The sequence below is a fragment of the Erigeron canadensis genome, chromosome 5 (assembly GCF_010389155.1).
Source record: "Erigeron canadensis isolate Cc75 chromosome 5, C_canadensis_v1, whole genome shotgun sequence".
Lineage (NCBI taxonomy): Eukaryota > Viridiplantae > Streptophyta > Magnoliopsida > Asterales > Asteraceae > Erigeron > Erigeron canadensis.
This window is the reverse complement of record NC_057765.1, coordinates 42,735,610-42,759,965: the sequence shown is the minus strand read 5'-3', so window position 1 is coordinate 42,759,965 and position 24,356 is coordinate 42,735,610. Positions and strand designations below refer to the sequence as shown.

General features: G+C 35.6%; 2 protein-coding genes across 2 annotated transcripts; one reads left to right on the top strand and one right to left on the bottom strand.

Moving 5' to 3' along the window:
* Positions 1–4,430: 4,430 nt before the first annotated feature.
* Positions 4,431–12,235, top strand: LOC122601991 (protein FAR1-RELATED SEQUENCE 3). The gene is made up of 6 exons (XM_043774724.1): positions 4,431–4,636; positions 5,831–8,147; positions 8,549–8,638; positions 10,077–10,226; positions 11,129–11,245; positions 11,674–12,235. The coding sequence occupies exons 2-6, from the start codon at positions 5,976–5,978 to the stop codon at positions 11,716–11,718; spliced, it is 2,574 nt and encodes an 857-aa protein (XP_043630659.1). The 5' UTR covers positions 4,431–4,636; positions 5,831–5,975; the 3' UTR covers positions 11,719–12,235.
* A 741-nt stretch (positions 12,236–12,976) lies between these two features.
* Positions 12,977–21,055, bottom strand: LOC122599817 (serrate RNA effector molecule). The gene is made up of 12 exons (XM_043772401.1): positions 20,478–21,055; positions 17,990–18,114; positions 17,476–17,524; positions 17,204–17,278; positions 17,042–17,116; positions 16,905–16,952; positions 16,725–16,793; positions 15,838–16,638; positions 15,707–15,755; positions 14,296–14,558; positions 13,602–13,781; positions 12,977–13,381 (listed from the first exon to the last, which is right to left on the bottom strand). Exons 1-12 carry the CDS (start codon positions 20,990–20,992, stop codon positions 13,321–13,323), a joined length of 2,310 nt encoding a protein of 769 aa, XP_043628336.1. The 5' UTR covers positions 20,993–21,055; the 3' UTR covers positions 12,977–13,320.
* Positions 21,056–24,356: the final 3,301 nt, after the last annotated feature.

Sequence of the window (24,356 nt, the reverse complement as noted above, 5' to 3'; positions counted from 1 at the left end):
CTTTAATTATGTCAATTTCACCTCTTATTAACGAATTGACTGAATCCTGTAATAAATAATAGTATAGTACTCTCCCTAGATCTATAAGTCACAATTAACATTTTTTAACATAAAACATATGAAATGTCATTGTATAATTGCAACAAAATCGTTCTTCAGTGTTAATTTATTACATTCAAAGTGACATCTTGGCATTCGAATTGGACTTTTCATAATTGATGTGTAAAATTGAGCTTTAAATTTATAAACTAAAACTACCCAACAACTCACTACTACGCACTCACGGGCAGTGGACCCGATCGTTTGTAATATAGTTAAGAGATAAGTCTGAGTTCGTTCTCAGGGACTGTGAAATGATTAGTTGCTTATAAAATGGTTTGGAAAACGGGTGTTGCTTCGAAATTCCTTTTGACAATTAAATAAATTGGTTTTGCAAAATGTTTGCATAAATTTAAAAGAACAGTTCAGACAATATAATTAAAAGTCATCCACCTTGACTTTCCTTGACTTCAAATGTGATTGCATTTGATGAAGAACAAATTCTCTAGAGTTTAAAAGATAATCGTGACAAGATTAAGCTACTCACGTGGTACCACCAACCGTGAATAAATTATCGAATCACCTAACTACCAGTCGAATTACCCAAGCCGGTACCACCAAAACCAAGACAATTCTTCTAACAATCAGTTTTATTGACTATCAAATTATCAATTGAACCTATGTGACAATAACGTGGTACCACCAACCGATATCAATCACGTTGACAAAATTAATCTTTTCTTAAAATGATATTCACTATCATACCATGAACTAGTGATAATTACTTATAGACAAGTAACCGTTTTAAAATCACATACACATTCAACTGGTACCACCAACGAAGAATCATATGCAACCAATACCGAAATTAATTAATGAAAAGAATTAATATCATCAAGATCACAGAACAACGATAATTAAATAAACCCTTTTGAATTAACAATATTGCAATCACATTATCCGTCTAGTTTCATCAAGGTGGATGATTAAACAGTTAGCCACTCATGATCAATTCACAATAATGAATAAAATAGAAGAGAAACATGATGTACCAATTGTTTGAAGAAAATAAAATGCAAGACAATAAGTAGATACGATCGAGATGGGTGCCCGTAATATCTTCGATGAGTCCGCCTAAGTGTTTCACTTGATTGGAGAAGGAAGAATCCTGATAGAGCAGCTCCTAGAAAGATTTTGGATAACCTAATTTTCGACTTAGGCTTTTGCTTATATACCCTCTGAAAATCTGATGCAAAACCGACCTAGGTTTCTTTTCCCCGTGCACCCACTCCGGCGCAGTGGGTCTTAACTTATCCTCACTGCGGCGCAATGAGGTATTGGTCGACTTGACTTCGGCTGACTGCGGCGCAGTGGCTTGTGTGACCACCACTGCGACGCAGTATGAATCCACGACCACTTTTCTTCTTTACTTGACTGCGGCGCAGTCCTTCTGTTGCCATCCCCACTGCGGCGCAGTGGGGGTTTGTCCATTAATTTCCGTGGATCAGGACTGCGGCGGCAGTGGGCTTGTGCATCCCCACTGCGGCGCAGTCAAGAGCTTGTATAGAACCAACTTGTTTCGGTCTCGATTACTTGCTAAGTTCTGCTGTCTTGACCATTCAAATCAACTCTCATCAACATAACGTACTTTCTGGCCAATAATCACCCGAAAATGTACCAAATGGACGCGTAACCTGTTTAGAGCCTGTAAGCACTAACAAACACCATAAATGCGCCAAATGCATACAAAAGCGACTAAAAACATGTATTAAAATGGCCAATAACGATGTGAGTAATGGATATACATTAGTCACATCAATAATCAAAATGTACTTGTTGAGATGAAATATATTTGACATATATGTAGAAACCACACTTGGCGCGCCAAATAGTATTACAAAGAGATGATTGAACATAATATTAAGAATTTTTACATTCTACGACTTTTTGTTTTCACATTGTGTGGCGTGTTTGTAACATGATGAAAAAAAAATCAACGTCACAAATAAAATGGAACTAAACATTCTTTTAAACACAATGTAACCATAGAGAAAAAATAACCAAAAAAGAACAAGCAAATTTAAAATCTACAACATATAAAAAAGGGAAAAGAAATGAATGATCACATGGAAACCAAATAAAGCTTTCAAATGAAGCGGACCACTATTTTGCTAAGTTTTGCACTTTGGGGGCTGTACATTAAATTGAATTAAAGCAAGAAACATTGACGCTTTAAAAGAATTGAACTAACATAAAAAAAAATTAGATTTTCGCTAGTCATAACAGATATTAAAACGGTTATCTGAACATAAATACACTTTGATTCGAAAACATATATGAAGGTTTTGTGAAACAAGAGAATTTAAAAACAGGTCGTTTAAATAATGGTTTTGTTTTGATATTTGTATTATAAACTAACTTGAAATGTAAAGAAATTCAAGTTTGGTTGGTGATTTTTTTTAAACGGCATTAAAACGAATATTTTGACAATAACGGGTTGGAGTAGTTTACTAACCATGAAACTATAAAGTACACCGTTGGTAAAAATGGTATAACCATAAACTTATTTATGAGTCATCTAACACTAATCAAGTCATTCTTATTTAGCGATTATACTGCATGTCCACACTATTTATCAAATTGCAACAAAAATGCAACAGGGTTAAGCGGGATCAAGTGTTGGATACATATCCACGCTTTTTGTTCAATTGAAAATGAGGAAAATGGAGAAGATAGACTAGACATTGGGATTTCCTTTAGTTTTTGATTTCGGTCATAATGGTAAAAGAAAATACAACTAGCTTTCACTATTTGATTGATTAGATTTTCATTTCTATTTTTTTTTAACCGTACAAATGTTGGATTGTTGTTTGTGTAGACTAGTTACTATAGTAAAATGGTAAATGTGAGAGGCCCAGTATATCGGTATATGGATTACAAGTTTATATTTTTATATGTTTGGGCTATCCAATCATTGCATAAAATATTTGGGCCAATTAAAAATAATATACATGATGGTTCGTAGTTATATTTTTGTCGTACAATATTCACATATATGTGGATTAACCATATAACTTAAGATCCTACCTATAATAAAGTAAAGGCAGAAAGCAATGGTGGCTAGGAATAACTTCAATCTTGTCATCGATTCACCTTATGGTCGACTTGCTTGAATCGAAGAAGAACCTACTTTTATATTGAATTCAGGCTTTCATTAACTCCTTTAGAATGAGATTGACTCTTTCGGTAGACTTCTTTCATTTTCAAATTCGCTTGCGACAAGTCCTAACACGGGTATGAGTTCCTTGACCGCGTAAGGGTGATCCATCTTGATAACGAATTCCACGATAACAAGAAATAGAAATTATCCGCGTGATGTCTACTTGTTCTCCACTCTTCAATTTTCAATGAACAACATGATCTTGACCTATCATTTGTTCAATTTAGTCGATCTAGTACTCAGTTAATTCGTTTATCTTTATGTTCCCACTGTTCTCCGTCAGGTAAGTTAAGTCAGATAAATCCTAAATGCTAATGCTAAAGTTGAACTGATAGCATGCCATAGATGCTAAAGCCGAACTGATATACATTGTAGAGTAGGAAATATCCTTACCCAAGTAAGAAAAGTGAATATGAATTTTCTCTCATTTAAGCTTGAATGATAAATCTCCCACATATAAATATTTTAGTATTTGATATGGGTTGATATGAATCTTTCACATATAAATATTTTCATGTATTTAATCATTTTCTAAACATGTTTAGATTTTTAAATTTTGATCATATATATCATAAAAGCTGATCCAAAGTTAGAATGGGGAGACATTCAGATTTTACACATGACTTGGAAGTAACCTTTGTAAAAGTTTTTCCTAGAATTGATGCATCTTAGTCATCATGGCTTCCATTCGGTTGGAATAGTAGTCTGTTGCGGGTTTCGATCAACGATAGTGAGCGCCTTTAGTCATTAAGAATTTGAGATATCCTAGATGGAAATCCCGATTATATTTTATTGGTGGTTAAAATTTTGTTTTTTTATTAAAAAAGAAAAGTAAATAACTTAATAATAAAAAAAAGATACCAAGTCCTTGACCTTAACACTTTGGATCCATGACATAATGCACAATCATTTGCAAAACTTAACAATTTTTTGTTGTAAAAATAAGTAAATAATTCCACTTAGGTTGGTTGGCCAGAGGTATCTTCTAAATCTACTATATGAGTCCCGGAGGTGAGTTTTTCTCAAGGTCTCGGATTCGAGTCTTGGGTTTCTCATCTCAAGGTATTTTCCATAAGGAGGGGGTTGGAGGTTCAACGATTTGTTGGTTAAAATGGCCTAAACTAACTTAAAAAAAAATAAAATAAAATAGTACAGCAAGACCAACCTGTTTCGCGGGGTTGGGTCCGAACCGCTCAGGTCAAATTTTTGTTATGAAGCCCCTAATGACAGCCGTTAGATATTTAATCCGACGATCATAATACACCGTTAGCCAATAATGTCCATAATAACAAATCACTCACTCTCCCCGGTGAATACCACCTGAAACGGAACCCTAACAACCACCTTCATCTCTCTCCTTCAATCAATCTATCTAAGGTATATACTTTTTCATATATCTATACGTATATATTTTTTCATTTATTTATTATATATGTTCTGGACTTCTGGTTTACACATGTATAATTTGTGTACATACATATATATATGTATGTGTGTAATTGTATAATTTAACGAACAATTTATATATTAAAATTAAGTTTCTTGTACGGATAATTGAGCATAATCACATTTTTAATGATATTATTTATAGAATATAGATTCTAGCTTAAGCATTTTTTTCGTTTGTTTAATTTTATTTTTAATTTCTTACATTTTGTATATGTGTGTATATATATATATATATATATATATATATATATATATATATATATATATATGTATGTATTATAGCTATATAGCTAATATAATGTAAGTGCTAAGTTTTCCGACTCAGAGACTCAGTATTGTAATTGAGTAAAAAGTTTTAGGTGTGTTTTTATTTTAGATTTGTATGTAGATATACACATGTACTGGGGTAGAATACATAGAGAATAGTTTTACATTGTTACATATCTCGATGTTGGTCGAAGGTGTGACCCTGATAACATTGTATAGAAGAATATGGTAATGAAACCTAAATTAGGTGCAGTCGTGGATATGAATAGAATAAGAATGTTGGATCGGTTGCTTAAACAACATGTATATTTTCTTATGCTATGATTTTTGTAAGATTATCAACGTGCAAACTTCTTTGTTTAGTACGGTCGTATGGAGTAATTTTTTGTTTTTCATTTTATTGCGATATTATATTTTCCATTAAGAGTTGGGTAAATTCTTGTTTGGATTTAGTTGTGTGAGATGACCACCCCGAATTATAAATTAAGTTTTCTTTTGGTCGCAATAATACTCTTTACTTAATTCCTCATCATCAACATAAATTGAATAAATAGGGGCAATAACTGCACAGATTAAATTTTATTATATCCGACTCTACGTGTTTACTCGATGGCAGGAGTTAAATACTAAAATAATCATTTTTTATATGTATTCAAACATATCAAACTATTTAGTAGCATTATGTTGCCAGATATCAATTGACTTTAAGTTTTCCTGGTAAAGAACTCATGATGCTGTCATTCCAATTGTTGGATGTTGTTCATTATAAGCAAAAAATATTCCATTTCAATCCTATCTTAGTTATGATATAAATTTTTATATGATCCGTTTGCTTTTGTTGGAATTCTGTATCAGTCATTGGAGAGATAGTCCTTCTAAATTAGCAGGTCCTCTATATTCTTGGTTGAAGTTTAAAGCCGTTTATGATTCTTTTCATATCTGGAAAGATGCAAAAACAAAGTGGAGTATTTGTAAAACATCCTTACAAGTTTGCTTCGGTATGGATGGACTGATGAGCATAGAAGAGGAGATCATGGGGCAACATAGTGTTGTCTTTGATCGCTTTGATGATTCAAATGGTAGACCAGACCCTGCTGGAGTTCTTACACCTCATGATAAATATATGGAAACCGAGCCACATGTGGGTCTAGAATTTACATATGCTGATGCTGCCAAGACATTTTACAATGAGTATGCTAAACGCAATGGGTTCACAACATGTGTTAATCAAAATATCCGATCCATGTCTGATACAAATCTTGCAGTTTTTGAATTTTTGTGTGCTGCATCAGGAGATGGCTGTAATGCAATGCTTAGGATCAAATCAAAAAGTCAAAATAATTGGGTTGTCACAAAGTTTGTGAAGGAACATAATCACCCGCTCACAAATGCTCATAAGGTGAATTATCATCGACAAAAACGACAATTTTCTGGGGCAAAGACGAATACATCTGAAAGTCACCCGATGGTAGGAGTTGTTCCTAATGGTGTTATGTATCTCTCTAGGAGTACTTCTATGGAATCAAACCGTGGGGTCCAGATTTCAGATTCTATAATTAATTCTGTTGGACATTCTACTAGTAAAAGGTCATTCGGAAGAGATGCTCAAAATCTTCTTGATTACTTCAGAAAAATGCAGGCTGAGAACCCAGGTTTTTACTACGCCATACAGCTGGACGATGATAACCGTATGGCTAATGTGTTTTGGGCTGACGCTCGGTCTAGAACTGCTTACAGTCATTTTGGTGATGCTGTTACACTCGACACGATGTACAGAGTGAAACATTACAAAGTACCATTCGCTCCTTTTACGGGCGTGAACCATCATGGTCAAACAATTTTGTTCGGTTGTGCATTGCTTCTAGATGATTCCGAGTGTACGTATACATGGCTTTTCAAGACATTTCTTGCTGCCATGGGTGATCAAGCCCCCATCTCTTTAATCACTGATTCTGAGAAATCTGTACAGGCTGCAGTTGCAAATGTTTTTCCGAGAACTCGTCACTGTATCAGCAAGTGGCATGTACTTAGAGAAGGTCATGAAAGGTTGGCATATGTGTGTCACATGCATCCTAATTTTCAGACCGAATTATATAATTGCATCAATTTGACAGAAACAATTAATGAGTTCGAATCGGCATGGGATTCTATTCTTGATAGATATGATCTTAGAAGAAATGATTGGTTGCAAATGTTATATGCTGTGCGACAACAATGGGCCCCTGCATATTTCCGTGATACCTTTTTTGCTGGCTTTTCTTCCAACCATGGTTTTGAAAGCTCTTTCTTTGATGGTTATGTAAACGAACACACTACCGTGCCTTTGTTCTTTAGACAGTATGAAAGAGCTTTGGAGAACTCAATTGAGAAGGAAATAGAAGCAGATTTTGATACAATTTGCGCCACTGCGGTATTGAGAACACCATCACCGATGGAGAAACAAGCGGCAAATTCCTACACAAAAACCATATTTTCAAAATTTCAAGAAGAGTTGGTTGAAACGTTTGTGTATACAGCAAACAGGATTGACGGCGATGGTGCTGTAAGCACATTTAGGGTTGCAAAATTTGAAGACGACCAGAAAGCGTATATTGTCTCCTTTAATATTGGGGAGTTAAGAGCAAATTGCAGCTGCCAGATGTTTGAGTATTCCGGAGTTATTTGTAGACATATTTTGACCGTCTTTACAGTGACGAATGTACTCACATTACCGTCCCAGTACATTCTAAGAAGATGGACAAGAGATGCAAAATGCAACTATTCGTTAGAGTTATACGTGAAAGGAAACGAGCCCGACTCATTAGGTATTCGTTACAATCAATTAATTCGGCAAGCTATTAAATTTGCTGAGGAAGGGGCCATTGCTCCGGATACATTTACTTTGGCTATGGCTTTTCTTAGAGAAGGCGGGAAGAAGGTGGCCGCTGCAAAGACAAATGTGGCAAGTTTTACACCACCTAGTTCACGGGCCAGTGTTGTTGGTTATGAAAACCGTAAGACCGGTTCTCCTGCACCTGATATGACACCTTTACTATGGCCGCGACAGGATGAAGTAGTGAGACGATTTAAGCTTAATGATGGTAGTCTACTTCCTCAACGTGTTACTGACTTGAATCTCCCCCGCATGGCCCCTGTCTCTATGCGCAGTGATGACGGCCATCCTGGCAACATGGTACGATAACTCGTTTAAAGGAGGAATAACGAGGCAATTACTTCTGAATGGGTTAAATAGGGTTATGGTTCTCTATAGCGAGTCAAGTAAACAAATCGTAGCTCAAAAGGAAGTTGGTCAAAACTGGTTAAAAGTGACCACCATTGTCTTGTTAATGCATAAAACGAGTAACATCCCATTTGTTTATGTACTAATATAATCTGTTTAATCATGTTTGGCACACCGAGTATTTACAAAAGAATAGATTTGGACAAAAAGGTGTTCTGGGTCAACTCGACCAGTTTCCATCCATACCCAAACCGTAAACCCTAACCTGCCCGTTCCCTCACCTTTATATGCAATTCTTTATGTAGTACAAAAGAATGATGCAATTATAGTTGTATTGTTTTCATTTCGCGCAGGCGATTCTTCCTTGTCTTAAGTCAATGACATGGGTAATGGAAAATAGAAATTTGCCTCCAGCAAATAGAGTAGCTGTCATAAACCTGAAGGTACACATTTCAATCTTATCTTTGTTAGTTTGAAAAAAATATCTTAGTTGCTTCTTTTAATTGAACATAAATAGCAAGAATCTCCTAGTGTCCAGGCATTCAATCACTATTAGACTGAGATTGAATTGAATGGACTCCTAACGTATATTAAGGAGTGAGGTTGGTGTTATAAAGTGGGCCACTTTAAGTGGCAAGACATATGGAATTTTATGCAGAGAAATTAAAATCAATATAGTGCTGGGAGAAATGATTTTTAGAATGTCATCATTAGTTTTAAGAAACTTAAATGGACAAAGAAACTATTTTATTCAGAGAAATTTAAATCAATATAGTGCTGGGAGAAACGAATTTTATGCAGAGAAATTTAAATCAATTTATGTTTATTAAATGGACAAAGAAACTTCATTAAATAAATGTCTTCCTACTTTTATACATTGGATTCATAGAAATATTATAATTTGGAAAATGTCGTTTATTATCTGCATTTTTGGTAATTCATAATGATATTATGTAGTCTGCTTGTGTATTGTGAAGTAACTATTAAGACCCAACTAATTATACTTCATTAACATCTCCAGTTATTCTCTTTCTGATTTTATAGTGATTTATTTTGTAAAACATTGAACTAAAGGGACATTGGCCTTGCGGTTTTGGGTGTGACCCTGACCCATCAATCAATTGGTTGTGGGTTCAAGTCTCACTTGTGACAATTAGTGTAAGTAGTGTGTTGAGTGCAAGTGTTTGCCTCTCAAAAGATTAATAGATGTAATTATGTAAATAATAATAGACTTTTGAAATTGCATTCTCTCATTTAGTTGACAGCTGCGTTGCATTTATATCAATTTTGCTTATATGGCACTAAATCATTAAGAGAATGTATTATGAAAACATGCTAAGCTTTCAACGTGAAGATTCTTGTAATGATAATGACAAATTTCACACGCACACACTTTTTTTACTTGGTGGCTCTCCAAAAAAGTATTGCTGTTACCATGAAACATTGTGTGATGGAGGGCTCCTCATCACATTGAAACCTTATATTAAATGGCAATTATAGTTCAATGCATGTTTTGATGAAAAAAACTTTATCTAATTTCCACCGCAGCAATATGCCAAACTCGTGGGGAAGATTGATAATTATATTGAACTTGAAAATATAACCGGTAATATGGCTCTTTGGCCTGATAGCATCCTTTACGCTTTCTTTTATTTTGAGTCCATCGTAATTAGGTATGTCTGATCTAAAAAATGAGGGGCAGCTCCAATTTCCATCACAGCAATATACCAAACTCATGGGGGAACCTAGTAATTATATTGAAATTAAAACGATGATCTGTTATTAGGGCCTTGAACTTGACTATAGCATCCTTGGTCCTTTTATTTGTTAACTGATTGCCTATTTTACTTATCTCTGATCTATAAGTATCGCTACCTGTAGTTGCAAGATTATCGAAGGACACCGGCTATTGAATCCGAGGTTAAGTTTCAGCTCTCAACAGTTACGCTAGAGCCCATGTTAAGGTCAATGGCTTACATTAATGAACACCTCTCCTCCCCTGCAAAAAGGGTTGCTGTAATTAATTTGAAGGTATGGCATTTTCGAAATAAATGTTTGTATCAGATTTGGGTTGAAACATTCATTGTTTAGTACGGGTAGATGGGCCCAAAAAGGCAAAAACACTGCAATATCGTGTTTACAAATTCTACAAATAGTTGATGTAGGTTCGGTTATGACTAAAAAGCCAATACTAATATTACTTGGAATTAAATGGTAAAGGAATTTGTAATTGAATATAGACATTGGGTGCCTCTCGTGTTTGGTTCCAAATATGGGAGCATTTAAAGTAATCCAGGTTCAATCCCCAGCTGAGCCAAGGGGAACTTATTTTAATAGATTTTTTTTTATTTAAGCTGGATTATTTGGTTGGTCCACCGTCTGAACGGGGTCAGTTTGATTTACATCTCACGTTGTAGGTTGTGGTGGTTGGGGTTGCCGGACATTCATCTTTTTTAAACAGTCAGTGGTTCATTCTGTTTGATCAACCCTCTTTCACCTATACTTTTAAATTTGACCCGTTCAATATTGAGCTATTCATGAGTAAATGGGTCAAAATTGGTACCTCTAGTTCCTATCAAAAGGTTTACAAGTGACACAAACTATTGGGAAAAGGGTTTCCCCGGTAATAAATGTGACTCAAACTATTTTAGTTTGGAGTTTGCCTTATTAATTTAAATGTATAAAATTATAAATTATCTTCTTTTTTTTATAAATTATAAATTATCTTAAATGTTCAATGTATTTACCACTAGAGAATCATATACGAGCTTGAAATAGATTCTCATGGTTTTATTATTGTCGTTTAGTTTATGTTGATAAATTTGTTATAATTTATGAAATAGAACTCACTTATCAAGAATGAAAATAATTTCACAAGCTCATTATCTAATTTTCAAATTTACCTTTTGACTAATATACCTATGTGTTTCCAGCTTCAAGATACAGATTCTACTTCAGGAGAATCCGAGGTGAGGTTTCAGGTGTCCAGAGATACATTAGGTGCCATGTTGAGATCAATGGCTTATATCCGTGAGCAACTCTCAAATGCAGTAAGTTTTCGCTCATGCAGCATTCTGCTCATTTTATGTGTTCGATTAAATTAGAAACCCTGTGTTCATTTCTACAGAAATTTTAATTTGCAATGTATAATCTCTATTAGAGAGGTTAGGAAGTCTATTTAAATTATCGATCAAAGCAGCCCAAGACTTTGTTTGGACGGCTTTGTTAAAAGGGCCAAAAGACATGAAGTCATGTTTTTATAGTAGGTATATTACATAGTGGGTTTATTAAGAATAAAAAAGTTTTTGCATTTGCTTTCATTCATCACAGAATGATACATTCTAAGACTCCTTAAAAGATATGAAAACTTGATTTCATCAGCTAATTTTTACATTCTATACAGAATTTACACCAAACGTAATTATGATTACTACAGTTGCAAGTATGTTGATGTAAGAGCGATGGATCTATTTTGCAGGCTGAATCACCATCAGAGATTCCGTCAAAGAAACAAAGAAAATAGGGGAACCATCTCCATTCTTTTTCCTATTCTATAACCATCAGTAATTGGCAACAATATTTTTAATGCTATTTTTTACATATTAGTTAGTTGTTGAGTTAGTCTAATTACATGTTCATGTCAAACTTTAGAATATCAAGATAGAAAAGGTAAAAAAAAAAAAATCAACGGTACCCAATCCCGTCTTCCACGAGGTATAGGAGAGGTGAGATGTAGACAACCTCACCCCTACTTGAAGGTAGAGAAACTGATTTCAGAGAATCTTCAGCCTTTTTTGCAAGGAACTAAAATCGAACCCTAGCATATGTCTCCAGAGGAGAGGTTTTTCCAACTTCTGCTTGTTATTGAGAGAGAGGTGTTGTAGGTGTTTACATGTGAATGAATTTTGTATATTCTAGTATGAAATCATCATCTTTTTTCTCTTTGTTATTTTCGTAAAGTGCATGTATGTTGAAAATAACAGATCAATTCTTTTGTTTGAACTTTAGATATATATAGATTCAAAGTATGTTCTGAAACATGTTTCAGATTATTGATAAGTTTTATGCACATGAACCTAGCTGACTAGAAGAAGGTAAACACCTACAATTCCTCTCTCAATAGCCTCATTCGTCACTTTTAACAATTAACCAAAGAGTAATGATACTAACGATATATTCAAAGCTCAAGCTATAATATACTCGTGTGAAAAAATAATGTAACCATATTGTTAATAGAATAACCCACCAAACTCAACTTATATTGAGTTAAAGTTGTACACTTGCATACGTCAAATTTTTAACTATAATTATTTTTGTTTGCTTTTTTTACATTTTATATAAATTAAAGGGTTAGGTTTTAAATGTAACTTTTTATGGGTAGAAATTTCATCAAATGGTATATAATACAAACATATATATTTACGATTAAAGTTAAAGTTAAAAAAAACTAAAAAATGTACTTATAAAATGAGTCCGTAGAATTCATCTGAGTTTGTCGAATTTTATTTCTTGGCTCAGAAACAGCTTTTTAACGAAACAAACATCTAGGAAACTTTTTTGAGCGCAAATTGACATCGAAGGGAGATGAGCAAATAAAATACACACAATAACAGTTTTCCGTATAGGCTAGCGCATTTTTCAGCAAGTATTGTTGTTTACTTGAAATGGCAACTACAAATCACTTTTGTTTTATTTTTGCAAGCAGTCTACTCGTCATATGCAATGAACAATTAAAATTCTCCCACAAATTAGGTTTATCAAGGAAATGCAAATGAGTGAAGTGAAACAGAAATTGTCTCAGATGTCCTATTCATCAATCTATAATGCAAACTCAGTTAACTGAAAGATGTGTTATGCTGTAAATACATAGAAACCCGCCAACACTATCCGACATGAAAAAACAACACCGCAACTAAAATAACAAAGGCATCTTAAAGGTGTTTGAAAATCTGATTTGAATATCCACTTCAAGTTCATTTTAATCTCAACTTCGTCTTCCCCAACAATCAAAATAATACAAACTTTGTTCTTGGTTGCTGGTATTGAAATGTCCCCTAGATAAACATGACCATCATCGTTTGTGATTAGTCCGTGCTGACACTGGCACAGGACTTTCAAAAACCGTCTACAGACTCCTATAGTCTATGACTGTAACCTCATCCTCAGGAGCATCAAGGTCTTGGTAGCTGCAGATATTAAATTAGGTCAAGAAGTCAGTAGTAGTAGTAGACTATATAAAACCATTGCAAGTAGAAGCTGAGATTTGGTTCTTGTGACAAGGACCAAAGGTTTTCACGATTCAAACGGTTTATATTTTGAAACTAAAAAACATTAATAGCAGAAGGGCTGGTATCGGATCATGCATCATTGTATAGACATTAAGCTATAACGAAACCAAAAACTTGCCTTCTTAAGCGACGTGGGTCCTGTCTAAATGATGGAGGTAATGCAATTATTGGAGCAGGGCCACTCATCTGAGGCCCAGTTCGCCCATTTCTACCGCCACTTTCAAAAGGAGGACCGCCCTGATCACGAAGCATCCGCATAGCAACTTCAGGAGGAGCAGGGACAAATGGGCCCAATGGACTGCAATAATATTTACATAAGATATTACACCACATACTGACATACTGTAGCCATTCCAATATACTAACAAGTGTAACATCTACTATAACAAAACACTCCATCCCAAAACAATTGTCCGTCTTCCCATTCTGGTTTGTCCCAAAATAGTAGTCCAATGTGCATTGTCGAAGAAGAGAGCATATGAAATTACTTTTTCATATGTTCAAATTAACATTGTATTGTTGTAACCATACAAAAATGTGTGGAAAAGCTGATATGCTGCCTTGATCTTTCTATGAGTTGAACCCCATACAGAAGGGAACTAAGATTAGATGGAAGATCATAACAGCTATTTGGAAATTGTTTAGAGGACAAAGTGTTTTGGGTCAACCTAAAAAACCCGCTTCAACCAAAACTTGTTTTGACCTGGTAACCAATCCCTTAAACGCTTAACCAGCTTACTTTAACACTACTAGAATGAAAAAGATACAAGGATGATGCATCACACAAACATATAAAGATCAATGAAGCTCACCCAGCACCAGGCACAGGCATTAATACTGGAGGTGGTGGAATGTCTGTAGAAAATGGAGTATGAAGGCCTTGTCCACTAAAGGAATCAAATATCTGATCACCTCCACCGCCATCATTGTTCGACTGGAAGTCCATGGACTCTAGATTCTCACCCCTATCAAATCTTTCACCACCATTGTTTCTGCCATCAAGTTCCCTACGATTACCTCGATCGTCTTTCAATCGGTTACCAATACCAGGCCTATGCCTCTGGGGTCTGTCCTTCTGCAAAGAGATTTAAATATCTTATCAGCAATATAAACATAACAGGTATTGTGCCAGTTGATGATCTAATTGGTATGGAGGTTACATATGAAATGGTATCAGATAAAGACGCAAGAAAAATAGCAAGCTATGCCAGAAACCTTAAGGTTCAAAACTTATACATAAGACCTTATATTGCATTAAGTTATCTTATCACCAAACACTTACCTACACTTACGTTAAAACATTTACCAAGCCGGCAAACCCTATGCATAAAAGGCTCCCTTTCAATAATCAATGAACATTCTATGATGTCACTAACCAGCAACTCAACCAGGAAAAAGGCACACAACCAAAGATGATTAATTAGAGAAACCACACTTGTCTCAGCGGCACTTTTTAAGAAACTAAACTTTCTAGCAAGATCACCAAATATACATTTTTTAGAATAAAAGCCTAGAAAAAGTTATCCTCTAATGTCCAACAATCAGAGAGAGACCCTTTTTGGAAATGAAATCAGTGATCACAGTGAGCAGTAACAAAAATGAATAGGGTACCCCTCTATATATTTATTGGGGAAAACGCTTGTATGGTACTCTTAAGACGTAAATAACTAGTTACTCCACCAATTCTGCTGAAAGATGTGCGACCTCGTTTAACTGTATTATTCCATGTGCAAAGTCTATCCATGTAAAAGTCACAATGAGATGGTAACAAACTCTATACTCCAACTTCAACAAAAAGAAAATCATATCTTATCCTAACTTTATGTAGAGTATCAAACAGATCCCAATCAGATAAACATTCCCTAAAGTATACATATGCAACAATAGTAAGACATGTCACCAGCAAGATTACTGGATAACATATCTCTGGGCAGACAAAATAGTTTTAGCATGTATAGCATAGTTCTAACAGTTGAGATGAAAAAAAACATGAATTTGTAGGAATTGTTGTTCTTATGCCTTATCGCACAATTGCCAATCATTCATTGTTTGTTACCAGCAGCAGGGCATATTCTCCTAGTGAAAACACAAATCACATAAATGTAGGCACCAGTAGCAACTTGGATATTGCAATCATTTAGCATCAACAAAAAAAACATCAGAACCCATACACTAACGATCATGATGAAACATTAACAACCAATATAACAGATGAAAGTTTACCGGCAATGGCTGCTGCATAATTGGTATCCCACCAGGTGCATCTTCATCACTGCAATTTCAAATAATTATAATCAACACCATTTCAGAAAAGACACTTGGAATAATAAAGATTAGCAAAGAGGTGCACATACTTCATATAGTTTTGAAAGTATAAATCTTCACGAACTTTAGAAGTAACCTCCATGGCCAGTTCAGGGTGTTTCAGCTTTAAATGTTTATGAACGAACTCAGCAGCATGAAAGAGTTTTGTGCAACCCTTTGCCCCACAACCATACTTCCACCCATACTTCTCATCCCGAATTTTCCGGACATATGGATCCAACGACTCAGCTGCAGCAGCGTCTATCTTTTCCTTTGCAGTCATTATCTCCAACGGATCCTGGCCCTTTAATCTTTCCTGCCAACGTGAATCTAGTTTCTTTTCCCACTCAGTTCCATTAATTTTCACATCAGAACTTTTAGATTCAGCTCTCACATGACGAAGACCCTTAGCTTCACTTTTCTCGGCCATTCCATAATAATCCAGACCATGAATGCGCCAAAGGTAAGTAATCAGTGTATCAAGTAACTCAACACCCTCGAGACCTTTGACTGAGGTTGACCCACGTATAATCACAACTGGGCCACTAGAGCTACTGTGAGACTTATCTCTGTGTGATCTATCATTGTCAGCCCTAGATAGTATATTATCCTCTATTCCCTTTTCAAGGTCAAGTTTCCTAACAAGTGCTTGTGATTGTTCGACATCAACTTGAATCCGCCTGTGCTCAGAACTGATAGGATGAGCCTTGGGAGCAGCTAAGAATGTATCAGCTTCTCTTGGAACCCGTCCATGCCGTCTTCTTTTGCCTCCCACATCTAATTCATCTTCAGAATTGGGATTACTTGTCTGCCCTGGCTTGTTTGGAGCTGAAGCTACAGCACCAGGCCCTCTGTTCCATATTAAGATGTTAGTGGTCTATTTAGTTAAAAGAGAAATGAGACATCACGCAAAAGCTATTGTAGCAACATCTCTTACAAATCTAATGACCCATCCTGCAAGTCAAGCAAAAACTCCTTAGCCAGCTTTCGGGCGGTTTCATTTCTCCTGAAAAAGAATAGGTTGGAAAGAATCAGTAAATTAATGCTAAAAGGAACCTTTCGAATTGGGAAAAGGAGCTTGTTTGTCTATCATTCTATGTAATACAAAAAGGCGCACCTATCGATAACAGTAAGCAAATTGGTGGGGTGATATTTATCTTTCAACCTACAAATAAAAGCAAGCATCAGAACAGAAAAGAATATGATTAATGCAAGGTAAGATCCAAGAGAACGTAACAGAAGATGCAAAAATACCAATCTTCGCCTTTATGAGCATCAAAATAAGCCCGTTTCTGAGTTGATATATACTCTGACTTGTATTCTTGATACCTGTGGAGCAAATAGATAATCAAGTAAAGCACAAGAAAAGACAAACCACATATTTAGTACAAGGACACCATCTTCTGCTCAATATACCTGCGTTCAGCTTCAGATGGCAGAACATCATCTTCAAGCTCCTGAATAAACTGCTTATAAGACATCAACCCTTCTCTGCAATGTCAAAATACAAGTCAAGTTTACATGCAAGTATTAGCAATTCCTATGACTCTATTCTGCTCAAGAGTGTATCTTGGTCAAAAAAGCATTATACAATCAGAAAGTCTACATTGTCGCGCCAATGTATTGTCAAAGAATCAATGCAAGGAAAATGGAGAGCCAAATGCACAATGTCTCGACAAAATGCTCACCTATGCGTATTGGCATGATCATTGTAACCTCCGCGAGCTGGTTCCCAATCTGAAAAAGCAGATTAAAGCTGATAAAACTTGACAAAACAGTATAAATCTGAACTCATTTCATTCTGCATGCAAGGTAATACTAACTTGTGGCTAGACATTTTCCAAATTAACATTAACAAAATGAATATTTATAAGTAATCAACATATTAATCAGAAAAATACTGCACCCATCATAACAAGAAGCATAATAAGGGGACCAGCAGAACAGGCAGAGCTTAGACAAAATTCAGTGTTACCTAAAGCCTTTTAATCATGATTGTGAGCAGAACAAAACAAAACACAGAGATAACTTGAAGCAATCTTACTTCATTCCTCGACACCAGATGACAAGTTAATATAACATCATAATCCACACTACCGACTGCTTTTAAGAACAAACAAAATACTAACCAGTGGTAAGCTTTAACTTAATATGTTACAATTATTATGAAAAAAGAACTAGGTGGATAAATGTGGTGCTTACCAGATGGACCACCATGGTACCCACCAGATGAGCGACCACCATACCTACCACGAGGCCTGTCATCATGATACCCCATCCTGCCTCCCATATCACGATCATAACCACCAGGGTGATCATATCCAAACCTGTGTAAACAAAGATAAACATTATGAATGCCAAACGAATAATTTTATTAAAAAAAAAAAAGCAAGCACCAGCAGCAAGTATGCAATTTACTTCAAGTAGGCACGTTTGTGTATTGAAAGCGAGATCTGGTACATCCCAATAAGAGATAAATAATAACAGACATAGAATTCATTACACTAATTTATAAAACTAGCAGAGGAACTAGGTCCATTTATGTCAGGTTTTAAGATTAGTTTAACATCATTACAAAAGGACTCGCAGGCACTTGGAAGAGCTCACCAACCCCATCGAATTCTAGGTTCACTGACCAATACGATGATTGCTCACATAAGACGTACAAAAGGATTCAACATCTACAGTGCGAAAGAGCTAGGGGTAAAACCAACATATACTTCATTCCAAAGCACCAAACCTTCATCAGGGATGATTAAGATGAACCAAAACTCATTCTGTATTATGAAAGAGATCAACATATAATACGGTTTATTTGATGCCAGTAACCTTTCATAAAAACTAGATAGACAATGGCATCTAAAAGCTAAGCTATTGACCAACATTACAAACAGATCAAAAGTATGTATCACTCACTGCAATTTAGTTTGATTAAGCTAGTTACAATAAGTGCAGAGAAAGTTAAAATGTGACCATGCATTTAGTGTGTGAAGCCAAGCACCAGTAGTTGAGATTCCGTTCAATTTTAGAAGCAGTCTTAAACTAAGACTTTAAACACTTAACGTAAGTTGTATGACATACACAGCCCACAGTTCAATGTCAAACAAATCCTATCAGTTAACAGACTTCCATCCAATTTCTTTTTTTAACTTTTAAGGAGAACAAGTCATGTAGTATATGTAGCAAAACTGTGAAGAAACTATAATGGCAACCCTATGCAGGAATGCTATAAGCAAAAAAGGATGCATGCATCAAAAAAGAACCAACCTTCATACATACTTGAGATATATATATATATATAAATGAAATACCAATTACGGATATTAACATACCAACACCCTACCGTCACCGGTCAAAGGTTATATAAAAGGACCATAAAGATGCACACAATTTGATAACAATGAGAAAGTATAAAAGCCACAATAAATATGAGATTAACGTAACCAGGAAGGCAGACAATATAAGAGCTTAGCTTTTAAGGCATATGGTGAACTTCCCGTATACTTGTCTTTCATGTATAACAGCATTCTACATATTTTTACATATGCATTTGAGGCCCCAAATGGCTGGAGGCCACAAATGCAAAATCTGATTGTACTCCCATAGTTTGGCACTCACACATTAAATAGCCGAAGAAGATGGTTAAAATCTCTAATTTGATACTTTACAGTCAATAGACAGTTTAAGCTTTACTCTTTTGCACACAGTATCTTGTACCCCCACAGGTAAGCACATACTTTAATGCCTCCGTGTCGGGCCATCAAGCAGAATGGAAAATACATGAGCTCGAACTGTAAATGGATTGTCCTAACTGCAATATGTCTTTAAACGAGAGTAAAAGATGTGTGAAGTTATTATAGCTAAAGACTCTGCATTTTGCAATGTATACATACTTCATGATCTGTATCTCTTAAGTGTCTCTAGGAGAAACAAAACTTATTCAGAGTCAAGGTAAACCCAGTCGCTATACTCATTTAACATTTCAAGAATATTATTTATATATTCAGAGTGCAGAATATATCACGTATGTCAATCCACATTTTAGAATAAGAGCCAGATTCAATCAAATCATAAACTCAATACCGGGTCACCCACTTTGTCTCAAATGGAGCCAAATTCTAAACATCATCAGTGCTTCCTTTTTGAACTTCAAGACTCCTCTTCATTCGATACTCCACCCCTTCCAAATTATAAAAGCACTTTCCCAAGAAACAAACTGTTAAAACCAGGAAAGTGCTCCTGTAATTTAGAACGGATGAAGTAATACTCATCCTCTCAATCTCTCTCTATCTCACTCTCAAAATGAATTATTTAGAACGGACAAGGAAAATACACTCGCTCTTCACTCTCTCACTCGTTGAATCAAGTATTTGAAGCATATGAAATAATACTCTCCCTCACAAAATTTCAATTGTATATGATGTAATACTCTCACTCACAATCAAATATTTGATAAAAATGGGAATAACACTCTTACTCTTACTCTCACTCACACTCCACTCATCAAAAAGCTCATCAGCTGCATCTCTATAGAAATGTCATTATAATTACAAGCAATCATTTATCACAATATAATTACTTACAGGATATATAAACAAAGCGATTTTACGATATAACTTATATGATAATTTATATAAATAAAGCAATTACACAAATAATTTCAAATGAATAGAGAAACAGAATTGTATACCTTCTATCACCACGTCCAAAACCACCACGAGGACTACCACGGCGATCGTCATAACCACCGTCATCTCTACGAGACCGTTTAAACGGATGAAAAGGAGGCGACCTCCGGTTCGGCGGAGAATGACCACCACCACCTCCACCACGTCGGTCACGATACGGTGGCGGAGGCGACATAGGACTAACAGCACGCCGTTTATAATCTCTATGAGGCGGAGGTCCATTAGGTGAGCGATTACGGTGGTCATAGTAATCAGCTCTCCGGTTAGGCGGACGGTCAATGTCTCTGTCATCGTTTCTACGTTCTCGTGAGTCGCGGTCGTGGCGCCGTGACGGTGGCGGTGGTGGCAGTATGTGTGGCGGAGAGTCGTCGGGATTGTTGATTAATTTGTCGTTGTTGTCGGAATCGTTGTCGTTGTTGTGGTGGTTGACGGTGTCAATGTCGTCGGAATCGTCTTTGCGGTCACGGCTAGTGCCACGTTCGACTGAATCGACCGGCAAGTTCATCACATCAGCCATAGATGATATGAAATTAGATGTGAAAAAAAAAAAAATCGAAACCCTAGAATGAGTGGTGTGGCGTGTTTATATATGCGCCCGAATAGAAATACTAAAGATGTCTTTAATAGCTCAGTTTATTCATTTTAAAGAATATAATTAAGAAAAAAAACATAGCTAAAACAATTTAAATTTCTTATAATGTTAAAAAAAAAAAAACAATTTAAATTTCTTAATTCATTTCCTTAAATAAAGAATTTGTTAATGATTGATTTCAAATTTTAATATAGATTTTTTTCTATGAAATTCAAATATAAATATGCTTAAACTCGTTTCTATTTGGGTGAGTAGCGGTGGTTGTTTTTCTCTACCAAGTGGGTGGCAGTTGGGGTTTCCGGCTGGGTGAGTGGTGGTGGTTGTTTCCGACTGGGTGGGTGGCAGTGGCGGCTTCCGACTGGGGGGATGGTGGTGAATATTTACCGGCTGGGGTGGGCGGGGAATGTTGACCAAAAGTTGGAGTGGTATATGTGAAGAATGTTCGGGAAAGATGATGTTTATAGGGATAGAGTGGTAGATTCAAGTCTTGATAAAATTGAAATCCATCACACCTTGTCAAAGAATATGATTTATGTGAATGGGGTGATGTTTACATTCTATAAGAATAAATTTTCTTCTTATTTTTATAACCAAACATAAAATGGAATGAAATTTAGATTATAATTCCATCAAAATCCTTCAAATTCCGCCAACCAAAAGCGCCATCATAAAATCATTTCATTTTAATCAACCTTTTCACATTAATCACAATAACTTCTTGTGTTCTCTTTCATGTTTTTTCCTATATCATTCTTTATATTAGAAGTTTGATTAATGATTGATTTCAAAACTTAATTAAGATTTATTCACTATGAAATTTAAGTATAAATATGCTTAGAATCATTTTCTTGTAATCAACCCTTCTATATTAATCACATCTAAGTTATTTTATTCTATTTTAGTTTTTTCTATGTCATGTTTCTATCAAATATAATCATATTGTAATACTCAACATTTAAAAATAAGGATTTCCAAAAACTTTTGCCTAACGGCGTCAAAGAAAGCGGAATTAAACTTTAAAAGTCCAAACCAGCAAAATCTGTTTGGTTTATTCGTTAAATGGTGTTACTAGCCATATCATCAAAATAAGTCTAAATGGAAATCCATCAGTTGCCCAACATTAAACAACCGAGCATATCATCAATACAAGTCATTATTATCTAAACAATAAGCAAATGTCTAAAACGAGCAGCCACTATGGGTAAACTATAACCAGCTTCAAGATCATCTACCCATGTCTCACATCTTCTCACATCTACCTGCTCACTATTGTTGGACCTGAGGGCACAACACATTTTAAAAGAGCAAGTGTTAGTGTAACATCTCAAACTTTTCGTATTTGACTAATTGATTTTCCGTTAGCCACCGTTAGGTCGTTAAGTTTATGTGCCTTATATGTGATAATTTGATTTGATGTTATATGCTAAATGTGATATGACTAACGTGATGTTTAATGAAAGTAATTAAAGTGTCATGATGTAATTAAGTGCTTGTTAATGTGTTAAGTCTCTCGTTATGTGAGTTTAAGCTTAGAACGATAAGATTAGAAGTTAAGGGTCCCAAGTGCAAAATTAGGAGTTGATAGCCAGGGTTCCAGGTGTAATTAGGTATCCCTAATTGTCACCAAAACTGATTGAACGTGTGTGAAAACCTCCAACAGCTCCTAACTCCCTCCCAAAGCAAACCCATCATCAAAAGTCTTCAATTCTAGGTGTTTCGTCCAAGTTTTGCTTAGATCTTGAATCCTCTAAGTCATTTACAGGTATTGTAGGTATTTTCCTCTCTGAGATCTGATCATTTAAGTCTTGGATTGTATTCAACTCAGGCCATGGGGTGTGGGTTGGTTTATTTGATCAAACGTTTTACCGATTTTGTGTTATTCGGGTGATTCAATGATTAATTTATGTGGTGAATGATTCAAGGATTAATTGGTATTTTCAATGAGTGATTTTGGTCTTATTTTGAGTGTATTTGATGTTCATAAGACCTGGAGATGTGTTAAAGTCGTTTGGAATGTGTTTGGTTAGGTTTTGGGGTTGTTTTTCACGACTGGTCGTCGTAACTCCCGTTACGGTTGTGTAACTCCCGTTAGCTGGGTAATTGCGATAACACCCCCATTGTAATTCCCGTTACACATTTTCGTAACTCCCGTTATGCTTGTAACTCCCGTTACATATTTTCGTAACTCCCGTTAGGGACTGATTTTGTTAACATTTTTAAACGACCATAACTTTTGAACCGTAACTCCATTTTTGACAAATAAACTATCTACGGAATCGTGAGAGAGTCTACTTTCTTATAGTAATGCTTTTTAAAATTGAGGATGATGTCAAGTTTACAGAAAGGTTAATTTAGTGAGTGATTTCCGTGTTCCGTCGAGTTATGTAAGCTCTAAAGTATTAAACGAACCTCCGATGCATCAAGTCTTGTCATGGGTGATATTTATAGGTATCTAGGCTTGAGTCATGACCATAAATAGTGGGTAATTGATAGCTCATTATGTCATTTAATGATTATAGGTAGTCGGGAATACTTGCAAAGCTCGGTAACTTACGTTATCATTTCTTGTGCACTCCATTGAGGTAAGATACACTACTTTGACACGCTGAGGGTTTAACATAAACATAGTTTCATATAATAACATCCCAAATGGTATCTTGTTTGCTTATGGGTATTCGGGATTATACGGGAGGTGATATGGGCTATGTAGATGCATATAAAAAGCCTGAAATGCTACCCCAATGATACGTATTGCTATGAGATGTTATGTATGCTTAATGGATGATATGATATGAAATTAAATGCTATGAAATGTGATGTATGATGATGATATGTGAAATGTGCATGATTACATGGCTTGTTCATCTAGTTCACTAGACTTATTAAGTTGTCATGACACGTGCACGTTTAAGGGCCCAAACGTAAAAGATGTATATGTGATGATTGTTTAGGTTGTGTAAACACCTAAACTATATGTGATGTGAAATCGAGCTCGTAAATTTGATGTGAAAGTGTTAAGCTTAACCCGTACTTGCCCTAGCTCGGTTAAGTGCGTTGATGTGGTTGCTCGGGTGGCTCCTTGCAACGAGGTATAACGTGAAGAGTAATACGGGAGGTCTTACCAGCCCCATTGTCATTGAACATACGGATTACTCCTGGAATTGGCTTGCCATTCCTTAACGACATTGATGGACAGCCGTAAGGTGTGTTCATCTAGTCGGGTGTGACTTCAGTTACACTTAAATGATGTTATGATGTGTTATGTGTTGATGTTAAAGATGTTTAGGCA